Source organism: Schistocerca americana, chromosome 7 (assembly GCF_021461395.2).
Source record: "Schistocerca americana isolate TAMUIC-IGC-003095 chromosome 7, iqSchAmer2.1, whole genome shotgun sequence".
In the NCBI taxonomy this organism is placed as follows: Eukaryota; Metazoa; Arthropoda; class Insecta; order Orthoptera; family Acrididae; genus Schistocerca; species Schistocerca americana.
The window spans coordinates 489733384-489755024 of record NC_060125.1 but is presented as its reverse complement, the minus strand read 5'-3'; the positions used below and the strand labels follow the sequence as shown (position 1 = coordinate 489755024).

The 21641-nt window shown below is 43.5% G+C and overlaps 1 protein-coding gene across 1 annotated transcript in view; it reads left to right on the top strand.

Moving 5' to 3' along the window:
* LOC124622470 overlaps window positions 1-21641 on the top strand; it is a 289053-nt gene that overhangs the window by 200456 nt on the left and 66956 nt on the right. Inside the window, exon 2 of the mRNA XM_047148178.1 lies at window positions 19099-19230. Within this exon, the coding sequence (XP_047004134.1) occupies window positions 19099-19230 (132 nt within the window). The remainder of the gene's footprint in view (window positions 1-19098; window positions 19231-21641) is intronic.

Below are 21641 nucleotides of genomic sequence, written 5' to 3'. Positions count from 1 at the left end.
CTACTGAATGTGATATGTAAAACACAGTAACAAGATTTTGCTTTAACCTGGTTTCGACGCCGACTGTTGGTTTCGTCATCATAAAGTCCAAAACAATTAGCTAAAAAGATTACAAAACATGAACACAGAGAAAAACAAAGAACAGATGGTTATTATACCGAACAGATCTAGGAGGAAACTATACTCAGATGTAGTAACAGATGAATAAATTTACGAGTAAAATGCACTCGTCGTATAAAATAACTTCGTAAGAAGATCATGTTTAAATTGTATAAACATTACAGACATTGGAAATGACGTAAAATATGTAATTGTCAGTAAAACTGTAGCTACGCGACGTATCAGACTGTGCGCCGCTTAGGGGTGCAAGAGGAAATAGGCACATGAGGTAGCATCAGAGTAAGAGGCTCGCAGGCTGAAGAGGCCTCGACGTGGACACGAAATAATTCGTGCCATCAATTAACAATTGAAGAAATTAACTGCGTGAACTATAAAAAATATTTCTCTTAACGCATATATTTTAGAAACAATGTTTAGTGGACTTTTTTTCTCATTTCGATCCGTACTACTGTCTATAAAAATATGGAAAAAGAGCTTGCAGTAGAAGAGATGTATTTCACATTAGCGAAATGAACAAGTGCCCTAGCTCTTAAGGCTTGCGTTTTGGAGCCCATGTTACGGGACAGTTTTACTTCTTTTGGTCCATACTACACAAACACTATACACTAGTATGGGATACCAATTTCGTGCCGCTTAGATTTTGTGTGAGACGCCCCGCATATTCCACTGATCACGTAGTATTTATGATCTCGTTGTAGAACTAGTCGGGTGGTTTATACAACACCTGTTAATTTCTGATAACAATATTATATAAAATATTGGAAAGAAAACTGGGCAGGTAGTGAACATAAATGTCTATCTCCAAAAAACGTAAATCCAGCAGAGAAGTTGTTCTGTCGTTGGGCTTCGTAACAGGAGATCGAATGGCCAAAAATCGGAACATTTTCATTGTGTTTGTTGGACAACAAAAAGCATTCTTTCATGTATGATAGAACAAGGATCAAAATCTTGAGACAAATGCTGATAGTGCAGGCAGATATATGAGTAAGCTGGAACAGAAGAGCAAGTTACAAGTGCAAGTCATAAATATGGAAGATCTAGAATACAAGTTTATGTTTAAAGGGGTTCAAGATAGGTTTCCTGTTGTTCGCTAATATTATTTAACTCATAGAGGGAGTAATGAAGGCTGTGAAAGCAATTTTAGAATGGGAGAGCGGGTAGCGACATCGATTCTAGCCTTGATTAAAGGTAAGGAATGCTTAAAAGAGCTCTTGAGGCCAGTCACTGAGACATGTCATAACATTCAGTCGAAGAGCTTTACGAAAACGGAACAAAACTGAAACATGAACGGCCGACTGGAGGTTTAGACGCTGGTCACAAAACCGAATATACGGGAGGCTTCAGAAGGTAAGTTACACATGCTGACCCACGCGAAGACCATTGCACGATGGGGCACTGTCAGAAGACAACATGTTTTGAATTTCCTCCAGACACATTCCTGCTAAGTTAAGAGTGAAATGTCGCAGCAATTGGAAACGTAAACCGAAGTTGAAATACGAGGGACAATACGATTCATGTGACCAAAACATCTAAAGTGCCTACTGATTCACAGAGAAATTCTGACCTTATATGGAACAAATGTAATTTCTCGTCCAGCTGTAGCAAAATGGTGCCAAAGAGTTGGCGAAGGCCGCACAGATAAGGATTATACTGATCGGAAAGGAAGGCTGTGGTGTCACCGCCAGACACCACACTTGCTAGGTGGTAGCCTTTAAATCGGCCGCGGTCCGTTAGTATATGGCGGACCCGCGTGTCGCCACTGTCAGTGATAGCAGACCGAGCGCCACCACACGGCGGGTCTAGAGAGACGTCCTGGCACTCGCCCCAGTTGTACAGCCGACGTTCATAGCAATGGTTCACTGACAAATACGCTCTCATTTGCCGAGACGATAGTTAGCATAGCCTTCAGCTACATTTGCTACGACCTAGCAAGGCGCCATAGCTTTGATAATTAATATTGTGAAGCATGTATCATCAAGAGCGATGTTCTACAAATGTGGATTAAAGTTAAGTATTACAGCAACTGCGTCCATTTTCTAAGTTCTCATTTCCTTTTAACTGTTCCAGACCTCACGCCAATCTGCGTGAGCTTAACGCGTGCCTTTCGGCTTCCTCTCGTGACTTGGCTGTCTTGCTAAGTCACAACAAAGGCCATTAACATCGACCACTGGCGACGATGACCAGGCAATGGACGAAGTGATTCGCAGGAATCGCACATTTGCCGACGATGAAGAAGTTCACACAGCTGTCTTCAAATAGCTCCGTGATCAAGGAGCGGATTTCTGTAGTCGAGGAACTGAACTACTGGTAGAGCTTTCCGGGTGTTGTTTTCAGAGATTTAGTGTCTATGTTGAAAAATAGTGCCATATATCTGTATCACTTTGAATTGAAGTGTAGCATTCAATAGAGGTTCTTCGTCCTGACATATTAATGTGCAACTACCTTTTGTAGCGCCCTCGTGCATTCTTAATCCACTAAGATTTGTTATGAAATGATAAAAATGTTTATAGAAAACGGATTTCGGCACTGGCGTTAGCAGTCAATAGAACTCTGGCTCAAAGTTAGGAATGCTTCGAAGAATTATTTATTTCAGTGTACATCTTACTGAGAAATAGCCTAGCATTCAACTGAAGTGTTTTAAGAAGAGAGTACAAAACTTAAACTTGAACTGCTGTGTCAGAATTTACATCCTGCTCAAAGAACCGAGTACATTTACTTAAAAGTTCACTAATGTTTCTTGAAAGTGGTGAGTAGGTGAAGGTATGAGAATAACAACCAATCGTCTTGCTGGCAGCAAAACTGGCACGGTAGAAGGATTGAGAAGAGGCACTCAGAAGATGAGATGATGAAGGTAACCTTCGGACAATTTCTTCAGAAGAATGGAGAATTTGCTGGGACATTTCCTAAGGTATTCAGAATCCTATAACTTAGTACTGAAGGAAGCAGAAAAAGAGAATTGTAATATTTAGCGTAAGAGCCTATCCAAAAGTTTCTGTCCGAAGACCGTACAGTCCCGAATAGGTATGCCAATCAGGTAAAATCACCGTCAACATTGAGGCAATCACCCCCCGACGCACCAGGTTGCAGAAAGCCGATTGTTACAACATCGTGAGTTCGTAACTGCCTGCTGCACATCCTCGCCCGACAGGAATTGTCGCCCCTTGAAGCCTATTTTTAAAGAACCGAAAGCGTGATAATCGCATGGGGACAGTCCTTCTTACGGAGCAGCCGCAACTGTATAGGTCCATGAAGAAACCGCACAACACTTGCTTGATCTGCAATCTTTTATTCTTTATACGACCGTTTTCGGAACACTTAAAAGTTCTATCACCTGGTGGAAAAAAAGAGTCACTTCGTCATCTCAGATCATCCTCACCCCAATAATGGTTCAAATGGCTCTAAGCGCTATGTGACTTAACATCTGAGGTCATCAGTCCCCTAGACTTACAACTATTTAAACCTAACTAACCTAAGGACATAACACACATCCATGCCTGAGGCAGGATTCGAACCTGCGACCGCAGCAGCCACGTGATTACGGTCTGAAGCGCCTAGAACCGCTCGGCCAACGCGGCCGGCTCCCAATGTTGTCATGCAACCTTTCGTTCCCTCAACAAATTCCGGATTTTTTCAACTGAAATCGTGCTAGAAAAAAATGTGTTACTTACTGAACGCCCCTCGTACACCTATATTCCGCAGATCATGTTAGGGTGTGTGGAGGAGATTACTTTTGGTATCATTATCATTACCGCTCTTTTGCCGGCCGGAGTGGCCGAATGGTTCTAGACTCTACAGTCTGGAACCGCGCGACCGCTACGGTCGCAGGTTCGAATGCTGTCTCGGGCATGGCTGTGTGTGATGTCCTTAGGTTAGTTAGGATTAAGTAGTTCTATGTTCTAGGGGACTAATGACCTCAGAAGTTAAGTCCCATTGTGCTCAGAGCCATTTGAACCATTTTGAACCGCTTTTTTCTGAATTCCTGTTCCATTTGCGAATGTGGCGAGTGAAGGACGACTGTGATTTCTCTGATTCCCTCGTCGCGGACGTTCCTCGAGACGTTTGTGGGAGGAAGTAATATTGTCTGTGTCTGCTTCTGATACGTGACAGTCAACTGTTGGACTGGAACGTCTCATCTTTTATTGTCTTAATGTTCTTTGATTTATTTGCTTTGAGCCTGAGGAAAGCTAGTTTATGTATGCTCAAATTTACAGAAAGTAATATTCAGTGACTCCGGATATTAGGGCCTCAATTAACTTCTTAGTTTTTTTGTGTCTAATCCAAATCTTTCTGTAACAGTTCAAAGCACTGACGGATTGGTTTTTTTCCTCACGAAGCGAGGATCTGTTCTGCATTTAAAGAGATCATCCTTTGTGGCTTAAAAGACCAGGTACCGGGAGGTCCGCTGCGGCCGACCATGCAGAGTAAGCAGTCGGTCACGGTATTGTTCGGGTTTTGCGTTCAGCAGTCGCCTTACCGTATTTCGCACTTGGTGCTGTCCGATGATGATGATGACGATGATGTTTGGTTCGCGGAGCGCTCAACTGCGCACTCATCAGCGCCCATACAAAGTCCCAATTTTTTCACAGTCCAATTTTTTTACACAGTCCAGTCTATCCACTGTCACGAATGATGATGATGACGATGATGATGAGGTCAGCACAAACACCCAGTCTCTGGGCAGAGAAAATCCCCAACCCGGCCGGGAATCGAACCAAGAACCCCGTGATCCAGAGGCAGCTAGACAACGAGCTGAGGTGCGGTCCGATGCCATCCCAGTAGATCAAATAACGTAGCAGGAAAACATTTCAGCTCGGACGACTCGACATCTTAGCGGGCCGGCGCAGAGAGCAGCGAGACGTAACTGTTTCACCAAAGCAGTTTGTTTTCAATTTGAGAAGTCCTTCACAGAAGCAAGTGGTGTGAGGAGGAAGCACCCTGCCGAATAGTGAGGAACCGCAAGGCCACACTCGACACTCCAGCCAGTTTGTTCTAAATCTAGAACTAGCCTCCACACTAAGAGTAATGCGAGGGCAGTTCAATAAGTAATGCAACACATTTTTTTTCTGAAGCAGGGGTTGTTTTATTCAGCATTGAAATACACCAGGTTATTCCCCAATCTTTTAGCTACACAACACTATTTCTCAACGTAATCTCCATTCAATGCTACGGCCTTACGCCACCTTGAAATGAGGGCCTGTATGCCTGCACGGTACCATTCCACTGGTCGATGTCGGAGCCAACGTCGTACTGCATCAATAACTTCATCATCCGCGTAGTGCCTCCCACGGATTGCGTCCTTCATTGGGCCAAACATATGGAAATCCGACGGTGCGAGATCGGGGCTGTAGGGTGCATGAGGAAGAACAGTCCACTGAAGTTTTGTGAGCTCCTCTTGGGTGCGAAGACTTGTGTGAGGTCTTGCGTTGTCATGAAGAAGGAGAAGTTCGTTCAGATTTTTGTGCCTACGAACACGCTGAAGTCGTTTCTTCAATTTCTGAAGAGTAGCACAATACACTTCAGAGTTGATCGTTTGACCATGGGGAAGGACATCGAACAGAATAACCCCTTCAGCGTCCCAGAAGACTGTAACCATGACTTTACCAGCTGAGGGTATGGCTTTAAACTTTTTCTTGGTAGGGGAGTGGGTGTGGCGCCACACCATTGATTGCCGTTTTGTTTCAGATTCGAAGTGATGAACCAATGTTTCATCGCCTGTAACAATCTTTGACAAGAAATTGTCACCCTCAGCCACATGACGAGCAAGCAGTTCCGCACAGATGGTTCTCCTTTGCTCTTTATGGTGTTCGGTTTGACAACGAGGGACCCAGCGGGAACAAACCTTTGAATATCCCAACTGGTGAACAATTGTGACAGCACTACCAACAGAGATGTCAAGTTGAGCACTGAGTTGTTTGATGGTGATCCGTCGATCATCTCGAACGAGTGAATTCGCACGCTCCGCCATTGCAGGAGTCACAGCTGTGCACGGCCGGCCCGCACGCGGGAGATCAGACAGTCTTGCTTGACCTTGCAGCGATGATGACACACGCTTTGACCAACGACTCACCGTGCTTTTGTCCACTGCCAGATCACCGTAGACATTCTGCAAGCGCCCATGAATATCTTAGATGCCCTGGTTTTCCCCCAAAAGAAACTCGATCACTGCCCGTTGTTTACAACGCACATCCGTTACAGACGCCATTTTAACAGCTCCGTACAGCGCTGCCACCTGTCGGAAGTCAATGAAACTATACGAGACGAAGCGGGAATGTTTGAAAATATTCCACAAGAAATTTCAGGTTTTTTCAACCAAAATTGACGGGAAAAAAATGTGTTGCATTACTTATTGAACTGCCCTCGTAATTTAGTAGAGGCACAAAGCCGAGAGCTGGCATTGGGTAGGTCCTAGATCGGTATTCGATATCAGAGTGGGGACATCAGGAAGAACTGTTCAGAACTGAGTCCTTCCATAGGTTAACATTGCAAACTCGGAAATTGCTGATTTATTTACGGCCCTGCCATTGGGTAGAGTTTTGTAAAATCGTCTGTGTGCCGCACCGAAACGAACACTTCTGCTCCGGTGGCCGAACATTCACCGCCGGAGCCAAGGAGAACACTTCTTCGCCGGGAACCGACGAGGGCTGACTTCCTCTCCACCAGCAGCCTTAGTTTCGCTAGGTACAGACTCCTGTCACATGACGCTAGCTTAGTAAAAATGAGTGAGAAGACTCAGAAGTTATTGATAAGTGCTATGTTAGGATTCAGCAATAGTTTCGGGCCTTGTTGTTTCGTGGAGAACTTGAGAACGTTTTCAGTATATTTCTTGATGTAGTATGCATGCGTTAGTTAACCAATATTTCAGGGTAAACACGCAATCACTGGACAGACACTGCGAGTTCGTAGATACAGAGATGGTTTATGAAACGATAACCTGTCACAGCCCCTTTTATTCCAGTTTTTTCCAAGACTATAGTATTACTCATGTTTAATAATCATTTAATCTCTGTACTTGCCATTTCTGATCTACAATCAGATCACGTGATTACATTCATGTCTATATTTTCTAAACACCATTTGTAATAAATTAATTTGATTTAGAATACCATTACTTACATTACTTTGCACTAATTAAATATATTACTAGATAGTTAGACCTAGTCTCATGTCTCCTGAGGGTAACTTTTATTAAATGAGTTTATTCGTTGCACCCAACTCAGTTAACTGACATGAGACTATGGATGGTTAGTCAAGTCACATACGACCGACCAGCGCCATCGGAATATCAACAGTAAACTTCTTCTTGATCCACAGCGCCTCACTTTTACCGTCAGTACAGTTTGTTGAGGATCTGCGTAACGCTCTTGGGCTTACTTAAACGACTGGTGAACCTGTGTGACGCTCTTCTTTGTTCCCTTCGTATCTCGATATTAATCCAACCTGAGTTATGCACACTGATGAGAAATACTCTAAACTCGTTCGAACGAGTGTTTTTGTAAGTCAGTTCTTTCGTGGATAAATCAGGCGTTCCTTAAGATTCTTCCATTGGGTCTCAGTCTGAGGTCTGTTTGTCCTACATCTAGTTTTGCGTAGTCATTCCACTTTAAGTTGTTGCAGAAGGTTTCTCCTAGGTACTTTAGTTTTGAAAAACTTGTGACATAAAGCCATATTGTATTCGTTTATTACTACTACCGGTTTTGGTCATAATCCATCATCTTGGTATGAAAGAATGAACAACACTACTCACACGTCACACAAGCTGAAACATGGGAACATGTCTGCTGGCATATTCCTTACAAATGTGCGCACCTTGCAAAGCGAAAATTCATAAATATTAAGCTGATGCCTAATCGTCACCAATGGTTGATACTGAATGAACCTCATCTGCATATTTATGAATTTTTCTCTTTGCTAGATGCGCACAATTGTTATGAATGTACCAGCAAATGTGTTTCCAGGTTTCATTTAGAGTGACATGTGAATAGTATTGTTCGTTCTTTCGCAACGAGATGATGGTTTATGACCGAAAACTGGTAGTAAGAGTAGGGGAAATGGTGGTAAAATTTAACACTTTTTTGTTTAAAGCAAAATACTGAATTTAAAACATGGCTGCTCCGTCAAAAATGTCACCTGCGTTTGTTTACGTAACTATTATAAAGGATCAGTATTGATTTTGATGAAAAATGGACATGTTAAGTACTTATAATAGCTTTTCCAACTTCCTGAAATTATGTGCATTTTGAAATGGGTTGGTGATATGAAACAGATTTAAAATAAATAATAAAAAGAAACATTTCCAATTTACATGTTTATTAATGAAATTATGAAACTGTGTTTTCACCTCAGATGTAAAAAAATCATAAATTATACTGTTAATTTGTAGTACGAGGCGTGTTTTCTACGTAAGTGAGTAAGTACCGTTTTGAAATAAAAATAAAACAAGTAGACTCTTCTTAGCAGTTTTATTTTTACATTGAAACCTGTACTTTAATCTACTTTTCTACATAATTCCCACCAATATTAATGCCTGATCGTATCGTACAACAAGCTTTGAATACCATCCTCGTAGAAACCTGCCGCCTGAGCCTGACTTTCAATAATTTAAACGTTCTGTAACCACTGCATAAAGCGCTCTTCTTAACACTCGAGGAACTCATCATGTAACTTTTAAATCGTAAAGCATATATTCCATCTAACTTTTTCATCAACTTTCTGCACCAGATCGTCAGGTCAACCATTTCGTTCCTCATCATGCACATTCGTAAGGCCATCTTTAAAAGCTCTCACCCATTTCCGTACCATTCCATTAACCATAAGTGTCAAGAAGCGTGCTTTATGTAATTGTTACAGAACGTTTAAATTATTATCGAAAGTTGTGCTAAGGCGGCATATTTCTATGGTATTCAAAGCTGGTTGTACAATATTATAAGTGCCTAAATATTGATGGGCATTATGTAGGAAAGTAGATTAAAGGACAGACTTTCATGTAAAAATAAAATTGTTAAGAAAAATCTACTTGTTTTGTTTTTACTTCAGAATGGTACTTACTTTGAAAAACCACAGCTCGTACATAAACGTATACTCTGCCATTGATAATCGGTTTCATTGCTCGACTATCTGGCGTCAGAAGACCAGTGGAAGTAGTTCTTACTCACGTATAACGTACTTATTGTTCTTATAGCGCGAATGAAACTCTGACATAAGCAAAACCATCGAAAGTCTTAAGTTTCCTAGCCAGCCCTCGTGTTAAACGTTTAACCCACTTATTCTGGCAGAAAGACTTAATAGTTGTTTTCGCTGTGCCTGCCAATCGTACCCATACGGATGTGTCATTCGTATGCGGGTATCTGAGCGTATAAAAAAGTCCAGAAAGGTAGTTTTAGGGAAGGAGGTGGTGTAGCTCTGGCACTTCTTCCAGGCCCATCAACTCATTACACCTATGTTTTTCGACATAGAAAAAGTTTTTGGCAATGTAAAACGACCCAGGATGTTTGAATTCCACAGAAAAATACGTATGCGTCATTAGGAAAGATGAGTAATATACAATACGTATAAGAAGCAAAAGAAAACAATAAGGATTCAAGATCAAGAAGAAATCAATTAAATGCGTTCTGAGAGAAATGATTGAATTAAAATACGGCGTAAGGCAAGGATGCAGTCTTTCTGCTCTAATGTTCAACCTGTATGTAGATGTTGCCTGACAAAAAGAGTGAGGCCCCCAGAAGGGGCGAAAGAAACGAAATAAAACTTCACTAGTTAAAAGGGTGCGTTATGTTGTTTCAGTGATTACAAAATCGAGTCAAATTTAAAACAACTTGCTAGTGTGAAGCAACTAATCACTGTGATCTGTATGCATGCACTGCTTCACTTGGGGGGGGGGGGGGGGGGGGAGTAATAAAGCAGCTGAATCCTCCACTGAGGCAAGCAAGCCCACAGCTGTTGTAATTCGTCCTTGATGTCCTGGATACTGGCCCTGGGACAGAGTTGATGTCCAACCTGATCCTACACATTTCTATTGGGGACAGATTTGGGGATCTTGCTGGCCACAGGTGTACCTGAACATCGAGCATACAGTGTGGACGAACATTTTCCTGCTGAAAAATGTCACCAGCTAATTGTTGCATGAGACGTAATACATGAGGACGCAGGATGTCCATGACGCACTGTTGTGTCGTCACAGTTCCCTCAATCAGTACCAGCCATGACCTGCAGTCAGACCCGATGACTCCCCACACTATGACGCCGGGAGTAGCGCCGGCTTTGCCTCTCCAAAGCATTAGAAGAATGGGACTTCTACCCAGGTCGCCACCATAGTTTCCGACAATGGTCATCCAGCGCAGAACCGGGACAAAATTCCCTAATCCGACTGCTACTAATGTCCGACCAACAATGCAGGAAGACGGAGTATGTTGCAGGGAGTCCTTTAACTGTTCTCGGATGGCAAGTGCAGATGTGAAGGGCTTACGATTCGTTTGGTGCACAATACTACAATCCTTCCTTGTGGTGTGAGACGTGGTCGACTGGAATCTTGACGACGAGCACGCCTGCTCTCTCCTTCCCAAGCAGTCCAATGTTGTGCCACTGTCACATCTGATTGCACTAAAAATCTGGATGTTGCGCTATTCGACTAGCCACCCAAATCGAGACCGACAATGAAGCCTTTTTCAGACTGTAAGATGCTGATCGCGTTGCCTCACACTAGTTCACGCCCCTTAAAAACTTCCAGCCACATTAACATGACCATCTGTCAAAAGCCTGAGTAACCAACTTTTGCAGCACGAAACGCTGCGAGACGTGCAGGAAGGTAGTCAGTGAGGTTTTTGAATGTATAGGCAGGGGTGTAGAACTCTGCCATCTCGAATGCCGTGACCAGCTGTGCTAGATTTCTCGGTTAAGGAACAGTTCGATCGAGGTCATGCCATATGTTCTCGATGGTGTTTTAATCAGGGGTGGCTAGAGGAGTATGATAAGCTCATTTAGGAGCTCTTCAAACCACGCACGTACACTGCGAGCTGTGTGATATGTTGCGTTGTCCTTCTGGTAGATGCCAGAGGAGAGACAACTGCATGTAATGGTGGACATGCTCCCCAAGGAGAGTTGAATACTTGAGTTGATCCGTTGTGCCTTCCAGAATGACGACATCACACAGGGATTCCATGCAGCTTGGACGCTTCCGACGATTGTTGCAGGGTGTTTCCTTCCAGACGTTCCACTCAGTACACGCCAATGGCCATCTATCTGGTGGAGCATAAAACATGATTCATCTGAGAAGTACAACTGCCGCTACTCAGTGGACGTGCAAATTCCAACCTTCGTCGCTGGTGAACGGCACTCGGCATTGATGCATGAACCAGGCACCTGCTACGGAGGCCCATACGCAGCAATGTTCGCTGAACGGTCGTTGGCGAGACACTGTTGGTAGCCGGTAGCCCCTTGATTGATTGGGCGGCTAGTTGCTCAACAGTTACGCGTCTATTCGTCAGTACAGTTTTCCGTGGCATTCACCCCGGTCATCTATGGCCCGTGATGCAGCACAGGTGTCTCGGTATCGTTTTCGGATAGCGCTATTTTACCATGCTCGGTACACTTTACGCACGGCGCCGCATGAACAATTTACAAACTTAGCCGTCTCGCAAATGCCTGCACCCTTGGACCGAAAGCCAATAACGATGTCCTTTTGGTCCCCAGATAAGTCGCTCCATTTCCGCATTGCAACAACGACTGCACTGCATTCCACATTCCCTCGACAAGCTTTATATAGGGTAATCAGGGTATATGGAGAACAAAAAATTTGGGCCTCGTAGAAGACAAGAAATTTTTTATTTAAACAAAATAAAAACACTCTCCTTTCACAAAATACATAAGTAACACATTAACAGTACCACATCCTCCTTAAGGCACTACAAAAGTTTAAAAAAATACTTATTTTTATCAATTTCACCATTTCACCCATGTATATGAGTGAAATGGCGAATGCCCTTTGGGTGAAATGGTGAACTTATTTCCTCTGCTTTTTGCCACATACGTCACACATAGATTCATATTTTGAACAGTCTTCATGCAGCCAACGTTGGCAGCTAATACATTTGATCCAATCCACATCCTTTTTAGTGCAACTGTACAGTTCACCGCACCCTCCACAACAACACTCTTCATCATCCGCGTCGTCATCATAGTCTTACAATTGGATATCCAGCGACGAGTGGGATTCGGTGTCAGTGGTAGACGCTTTTCGTTTCCTGGGCTGCTTCTTTTTGATACTTCCTTTGGTAGTCTCTTTGGTTACGATTTTTCCTTTGGTTACGGTTTCTCCTTTGGTCCTCTTTTTAGCATTTGCTCTACTCTTCACTGACTCATTTTGTCGTTTTCTGTTTCGCAAGTTGTCGATGTTTTCTGGAGAAGTCAAAACCTCAGCTAAAGCTCTGGACTTCTTCCTTGCAGATGCAAGTTTATCTAGAACAGCTATCGGCAAAATATGGTCCAAGAGTTTGCCAGGGGTTATTTGAGGTTCTTCTGTTTCCACTGTCGAGGTCATATCTGTTGCTTCTGATGAAGACTGCATGTTTTCCTGTGGATTTTCCGCCCGTTGCGAACAGCCCAGTTGTGGTGAAGCTTGTATGTGTTCAAGTCCCTGATCGTTATCTACGTCTGAAGTTGCTTTTTCCGACGGATTAGGTATCTCCTGCCAGTGCGAACAACTTGGTCGAGGTGAAGTAGATCTGTTTTCATGTCGTTCGTTGTTTTCCTGATGTTGATCTGCAGCTGATGTTAAAAACGCGTATTCGGAGATGACATCAGGATTAAACGGGATTATTCCTGTGCTTCTGAACCCCGCTATTGCATTCTCTGTCGTAGCTGCTTGTACCCATGCCTTTGTAAGCAGTCCTCCGAACACTAGTCTGGAAATTTTTCTATTTGGATTTATTGTAATGTACGAATTGCAAGCATTGTAATAATAGGATTTCTGAGCTTTAAAAATGCTCTGTCTAGCGGCTGAAGATAGTGTGTGGTGTGGCTGGGTAGACAGAACAAAATTATGTTTTTTTTTCTTCTTCAAACTCTAATGTATCCACGCTACTGCAATGAGAGCTATGTCCATCCAAAATAAGCACGAATGTTCCCTCAGGCTTCCTCGGCGCAGAATGGTTCCTTAGCCACAGAAGAAAAATATCAGTTGTTACGTACGCCGACTTTTGTGACATGAAAATCGTGGAACCCGGCGGCATATCGTCCTTGTACTCGGCCTTTTCATTTTTTCCCTTCAAAACACAAGCTCTCCATTGCAGCAAGCGATTACAAATATGGTTTCACCCTTTTCGCTGGATGTTAGCGCTGCAACGCCCTTAGACCCCTTTGCTGCCAACTCGTAACCTGGTCTATTATTCAGCTGAAGACCGGACTCATCTACGTTGAACATATTTCCCGGCTTATCAAGGAGGTTATGCTCTACCAAGATGTTCTGCAGCAATGAAAAATAGTCTGAAACGCTTTTCGTACTTAAACCCCTTGACCGTGCTTTTGAAAATCCTTCCGATTTGCGGATTGAGAGTTCCGGATTTCTTTTTAAGAAACAATGTAGCCAGTCCATTCCTGAAATTTCCTTTTCTCGGTTAAATTTGTGATGTTTGTTATATTTCTCAGCTTTAGGCAGTGTTGGCTTCGGTCACACAGCTTGAGGCTGTTGCCAATGGGCATCACTGTGGGGGTCCGGATGGGGGTTTGTCGGGGGCGGCCACCTCGTCCCACGCATCCCCCCCATCGGACTAAGACTGTGGCTGCCCGGGATACTGCCCACATTGAGGCTGATCCCTCACCTGTGGTAGAGTGGGAGGTCGTCTCGAGGTGTGGCAGGGGGCGAAAGACATTCCGGAGGGCTGAACGGAAGGCCTCTCCAGTTTGTCTGACGAACCGGTTTCAGGCTCTGTCTCCGGCTGATTCTGATCTTCGGCCAGAGATGGCTGCTTGTCCTGTTCCAGAGGTTGCCCCTCAGTCTGCAAGATCCGGGCAGTCGCAGAGGGTGGGCTTACTGGTAGTTGGGAGCTCCAACGTCAGGCGCGTAATGGGGCCCCTTAGGGATATGGCAGCAAGAGAGGGGAAGAAAACCAATGTGCACTCCGTGTGCATACGGGGGGGAGTCATTCCAGATGTGGAAAGGGTCCTTCCGGATGCCATGAAGGGTACAGGGTGCACCCATCTGCAGGTGGTCACTCATGTCGGCACCAATGATGTGCGTCGCTATGGATCGGAGGAAATCCTCTCTGGCTTCCGGTGGCTATCTGATTTGGTGAAGACTGCCAGTCTCGCTAGCGGGATGAAAGCAGAGCTCACCATCTGCAGCATTGTCGACAGGATTGACTGCGGACCGTTGGTACAGAGCCGAGTGGAGGGTCTGAATCAGAGGCTGAGACGGTTCTGCGACCGTGTGGGCTTTAGATTCCTCGACTTGCGCCATAGGGTGGTGGGGTTTCGGGTTCCGCTGGATAGGTCAGGAGTCCACTACACGCAGCAAGCGGCTACATGGGTAGCAGAGGTTGTGTGGCGTGGACTGGGCGGTTTTTTTAGTTTAGATGGCCTCGGGCAAGTACAGAAAGGGCAACAGCCTCAAAGGGTGCGGGGCAAAGTCAGGACATGCGGGGACCAAGCAGCAATCGGTATTGTAATTGTAAACTGTCGAAGCTGCATTGGTAAAGTACGGGAACTTCAAGCGCTGATAGAAAGCACCGAAGCTGAAATCGTTATAGGTACAGAAAGCTGGCTGAAGCCAGAGATAAATTCAGCCGAAATATTTACAAAGGCACAGACGGTGTTAACAAAGGATAGATTGAATGCAACCGGTGGTGGCGTGTTCTTCGCTGTTAGTAGTAGTTTATCCTGTAGTGAAGCAGAAGTGGATAGTTCCTGTGAAATATTATGGGTGGAGGTTACACTCAACAACCGAGCTAGGTTAATAATTGGCTCCTTTTACCGACCTCCCGACTCAGCAGTATTAGTGGCAGAACAACTGAGAGAAAATTTGGAATACATTTCACATAAATTTTCTCAGCATATTATAGTCTTAGGTGGAGATTTCAATTTACCAGATATAGGCTGGGACACTCAGATGTTTAGGACGGGTGGTAGGGACAGAGCGTCGAGTGACATTATACTGAGTGTACTATCCGAAAATTACCTCGAGCAGTTAAACAGAGAACCGACTCGTGGAGATAACATCTTAGACCTACTGATAACAAACAGATCCGAACTTTTCGGCTCTGTAAGTGCAGAACAGGGAATCAGTGGTCATAAGGCCGTTGCAGCATCCCTGAATATGGAAGTTAGTAGGAATATAAAAAAGGGAGGAAGGTTTATCTGTTTAGCAAGAGTAATAGAAGGCAGATTTCAGACTACCTAACAGATGAAAGCGAAAATTTCTGTTCCGACACTGACAATGTTGAGTGTTTATGGAAAAAATTTAAGGCAATTGTAAAATGCGTTTTAGACAGGTACGTGCCGAGTAAAACTGTGAGGGACGGGAAAAACCCACCGTGGTTCAACAACAAAGTTAGGAAACTACTGGGAAAGCAAAGAGAGCTTCACTCCAAGTTTAAACGCAGGCAAAACCTCTCAGACAAACAGAACCTAAACGATGACAAAGTTAGCGTAAGGAGGGCTATGCGTGAAGCGTTCAGTGAATTCGAAAGTAAAATTCTATGTACCGACTTGACAGAAAATCCTAGGAAGTTTTGGTCTTACGATAAATCAGTAAGTGGCTCGAAACAGCATATCCAGACACTCCGGGATGATGATGGCATTGAAACAGAGGATGACACGCGTAAATCTGAAATACTAAACACCTTTTTCCAAAGCTGTTTCACAGAGGAAGACCGCACTGCAGTTCCTTTTCTAAATCCTCGCACAAACGAAAAAATGGCTGACATCGAAATAAGTGTCCAAGTAATAGAAAAGCAACTGGAATCACTCAACAGAGGAAAGTCCACTGGACCTGACGGGATACCAATTCGATTCTACACAGAGTACGCGAGAGAACTTGCCCCCCTTCTAACAGCCGTGTACCGCAAGTCTCTAGAGGAACGGAAGGTTCCAAATGATTGGAAAAGAGCACAGTCTTCAAGAAGGGTCGTCGAGCAGATGCGCAAAACTATAGACCTATATCTCTGACGTCGATCTGTTGTAGAATTTTAGAACATGTTTTTTTGCTCGAGTATCATGTCGTTTTTGGAAACCCAGACTCTACTCTGTAGGAATCAACATGAATTCCGGAAACAGCGATCGTGTGAGACCCAACTCGCTTCATTTGTTCATGAGACCCAGAAAATATTAGATACAGGCTCCCAGGTAGATGCTATTTTCCTTGAGTTCCGGAAGGCGTTCGATACAGTTCCGCACTGTCGCCTGATAAACAAAGTAAGAGCCTAAGGAATATCAGACCAGCTGTGTGGGTGATTGAAGAGTTTTTAGCAAACAGAACACAGCATGTTGTTATCAATGGAGAGACGTCTACAGACGTTAAAGTAAAATCTGGCGTGCCACAGGGGAGTGTTATATGACCATTGCTTTTCACAATATATATAAATGACCTAGTAGATAGTGTCGGAAGTTCCAAGCGGCTTTTCGCGGATGATGCTGTAGTATACAGAGAAGTTGCAGCATTAGAAAATTGTAGCGAAATGCTGGAAGATCTGCAGCGGATAGGCACTTGGTGCAGGGAGTGGCAACTGACCCTAACATAGACAAATGTAATGTATTGCGAATACATAGAAAGAGGGATCCTTTATTGTATGATTATATGATAGCGGAACAAACACTGGTAGCAGTTACTTCTGTAAAATATCTGGGAGTATGCGTGCGGAACGATTTGAAGTGGAATGATAATATAAAATTAATTGTTGGTAAGGCGGGTACCAGGTTGAGATTCATTGGGAGAGTCCTTAGAAAATGTGGTCCATCAACAAAGGAGGTGGCTTACAAAACACTCGTTCGACTTATACTTGAGTATTGCTCATCAGTGTGGGATCCGTACCAGATCGGGTTGACGGAGGAGATAGAGAAGATCCAAAGAAGAGCGGCGCGTTTCGTCAGAGGGTTATTTGGTAACCGTGATAGCGTTACGGAGATGTTTAACAAACTCAAGTGGCAGACTCTGCAAGAGAGGCGTTCTGGATCGCGGTGTAGCTTGCTCGCCAGGTTTCGAGAGGGTGCGTTTCTGGATGAGGTATCGAATATATTGCTTCCCCCTACTTATACCTCCCGAGGAGATCACGAATGTAAAATTAGAGACATTCGAGCGCGCACGGAGGCTTTCAGACAGTCGTTCTTCCCGCGAACTATACGCGACTGGAACAGGAAAGGGAGGTAATGACAGTGGCACGTAAAGTGCCCTCCGCCACACACCGTTGGGTGGCTTGCGGAGTATAAATGTAGATGTAGATGTTGATGTAGTTTATATGCCATGGTACGTACTTCTGTCCCTGTCGGTGCAAATCCGAAGTTTTGTAATTTTATGATATGTTTTACCAACTTTTTCTCACATTGTTGTGTTAGTACAGGCGGCCCACCCAAACGTTTTTTCGCAAAGCACCCGTGTGCTAATCGTCTCATCAGCGTTGACCATAGAACGTGAAACTCCTTTGAGATTTTAGTCAGGCTCATTCCAATTTTCACCGCTTTTACGGCATCGTTAAGTTGCTCCTCTGTCCAATCAGCACGGATGGATGCTTTTGGTCTTTTGTAAAATGTAGGCATCTTTGCCTGGAACAATGGCGGTAGTTAGAACATTTACTTTTTTAATCACTGACAAACCAAACTGTACTCGCAAAAATTTGTATAAAAACTAATTTTTAAATTAACGATTGTATTGAGACGTGGGATAAAACAAAATATAACTCTCGCATGGGACAGGAAACGCTAACATTTCATGACTTGTCAAAAACCCTGGTTGGGATGTTCCTAAATAAAAGCTTTACACTTTACACATAAGAAAAGTGCTTCACCGTAACACCCCTGCCCGAGTTCACCATTTCTCCTAGCTGCTATGGATGAAACGGTGAATAGCACGGCAAGAAGTTCAAAACACTAGGCCGGCCGAAGTGGTCGTGCGGTTAAAGGCGCTGCAGTCTGGAACCGCAAGACCGCTACGGTCGCAGGTTCGAATCCTGCCTCGGGCATGGATGTTTGTGATGTCCTTAGGTTAGTTAGGTTTAACTAGTTCTAAGTTCTAGGGGACTAATGACCTCAGCAGCTGAGTCCCATAGTGCTCAGAGCCATTGGAACCATTTCAAAACACTAGAAGCAACTATTTGTAGGTTATGTAGTACATAAGCAGTATAAGAAAGCAGAATACCCCGCGGTCTACGCTACCTGAAGTAATATTTACAAATGCATGCAGCATATAAAAATTATTTAGCATCGAAAACAGTTTTGTACATAGTACTTACGGTTTTTAAAACGGAGCTGGTTTTCAAGAGGGGCACACTGTACAGATGATCAGAGACTGTTGACATGCAGACATAGAGAGACATCCGTTTAACCAGTAAAGAATTAACGCAATTCACCATTTCACCCGATTCACCATATCACCATGACTTACCCTACCTTCCGCTGCCAGTGCTGCCACCTATCGTCTGTGAGTGGTTATTGCGCGTTGACATCGAATACAGGCAGTGATGACAGTAATGTGACTGGACCGTGTATACCTTACCATAGTAACAACACCAAACACGAACCACACTACTGCACTCTGGTGGCCTTTCTACACTTAACAGAGGTTTTGGATATCCGCTGACGGTGTACACAGAGTCACACTCACATCTGACCACGTCTTCTGGGTGCTTCACTTTTTGTAAGGTAGTGTAAAATAGTCAGTGTCCGCTGAGCTGACTAGCAGTGGATCGTGAGCTGTGGAACTAGAGTGTGCTGCCCTTTTAATTTGCCTGTGTTTTGCCCGGAGAGCTGTGAGTGAGAGGTGGGCGTCGCGTGTTGCAGATGGACGCGGTGTACCCCGAACCGCTGTCGCGCCTGCAGCACCGGCGGGCGGTGCGCAAACCCGTGCACCGCGGCCCCGGCGCCTGCTCGCTGCGCTACCGCACCCAGCCCGTCACCTTCGCAGAGATCAAGGTGCGTGTCTACGCGTGTAAGTGCCTCAGCTGCTCTGCTAACCGGTCCGTCTGCACAGCCTTCCCATAAACCATCCCTATTCTCTTGATGACTACCTATTCTTTGTCAACTAATCACCCCTCTCCTCCCCCACCAGGATTTTGTGTGTACAGCTTTGTACAGCGCACGGTCTGTGCAATTCACACTCAAGTGTTTGGCAGAGGGTTCACAGAACCTCTTTCAGACTGTTTATCCACTAGCAAGTGGCAAAAAATGAACCTTTCTGTGCGAGTCTGATAATATTACTACTGTGATTACTGTCTGTCTGGATGGAGTCAGAGAAGATTTTGACATTCGGAGAAAATAGTTGGTGATTGAAATTTCTCGAAAAGCTTTTGATTTAATAATTGCCCCATCACTTCGCTTACTATATCCCTGACACTGTCTCCCTTGTTTCGCAATAGCACAAAACGAGCGCCTCTTCTTTGACCTTTTTCGATGACTTCCGTAAATCCTGTCTGATAAGGATTCCATATCGGAGAGCGGTATTCCAAAAGAGGACGGGAAAACCTAGTGTTAATACTCTCTTTATCAGATTTGTTCCATCTTCTAAATGTTCTGCCAATAAAACGCAGTTTTTGACTCACTTTCTCTACAGCATTTTCCATGTGATGGTCCCATTTTAAGTTGTTTCGTAGCTGCATTCCCAAGATATTTAATTTATTCGACTTCCTTTAAATGTAATTTATCGTGTAACCGGAATTTAGCGAATTTTTTAGTTCTCATGCGGAGTATCTCACACCTTACGTTTACGTTTTAGATACGTTATACTGTAATTTAGACCACAGTTTAACAACAATGAGAACCAAAATGTTGTATGCAGAAGATACTCCATGCTATGAAAGCCGGCGGCTGCGGCGAGCGTTTCTAGGCGCTTCAGTCCGGAACCACGCGGCTGCTACGGTCGCAGGTTCGAATCCTGCCTCTGGCATGGATGTGTGTGATGTCCTTAGGTTAGTTATGTTTACGTAGTTCTAGGTTTAGGGGACTGATGTCCTCAGGTTTTAAGTCCCATAGTACTTAGAGCCATTTGAACAATTTTTTTCCATGCTATGAAATACTCCACGAGCAGCCGTTGCTTGATCTTGCGACCACCCCTTCCCCCAATTAATGCATTAAACAATTAAATGTACGAACTAGAAAATTTTCTTTAATTGTTGTTTAAATCAAGCGCACTATTTTAGCAGAGGCAACGATAATACGATGCAGCAAAAATGTCTGAGAAAGATCGCACAATAAAAATTTTATTACTCACCTGCTTCTTGTGCCTCCCCGACGAAAACATGGCTCGCTGAAAGAGTGATTTACATCTAGGTAATACTATTCAGGTTTTGATTTTCGAATAAGAGCACTGTTGATTTATTGCCTTCATTTCAAATGTAGTACTTTTCATCTTTTCACATAGTTTTCAAATTTAGAACTTTTTCATATAGTCTCAATGTTCCCGTAAATCAAAAATTATAACTTGCCTTCAAGAAAAGGCTTATGTAAGTAAAAGAACTTTCCAAGGCGTAATTACACTCGCAATTTTCATCATACAGAATTATTTGAACTAACTTCCAAATATAAAATAATCAAATTATAATTTTTCAATATGGCTGTTATCCCCTAATAACTATATCCACTCCCCGCCGACTTGTGACTATCAGCAACTAAACAAGAAGGACAATGATTATACTTGTATCAAAGAAATACTTTTACATAAGAAATGAGACTTTTCTCTGAAGTAATTTTAGAAGTTTATAATTAACCATTTTATGTCGATGACTTAAAAAACTGAATAATCAAATTTCGAAATAAATCCAATACATGAAAAAATTAATATTTTTGAAGAAATTTAAATTGATATTGTTTATATCGGATCTGTCATTTGAATATAAATTTTGTATATAACTGTATAAAACTATTTTATTAATATCATTAAAACTATATGAAATGTGAAATTACGATCTTGTTCTTGTCTAATCCGGATAGGGAATTTATGAAATGTAGACTATCGAATAGCCTATTTCCTTACCTGTATCGACAAGTACTGTACGTAGTGGAAGATGAGTTAACGATCAGTTCCATTACAACCGCTTTGAAACGTATTTCATTGAACAGTAACTGTAATACTGTATTCCTTACGATACGCTGCTTATGCTTCTGCAATTAATAACAAGGTGCTGAGCTTTATTTGAGACCTTCGACCACCTGGAAATGTAGATCTGGTGGTAGTGGAAACTAACTTGGTCACGTGGCAACGTACGGTCATCTTACAGTTCGAGGTACTGGACATTGTTGCTTCGCAGTGCAACAAGGGAAAGTGGTCGCGTATATCATCTTAGCATGCAGGCACGATGGCTTGTTCCGAATATCATCAAACCTGTTGG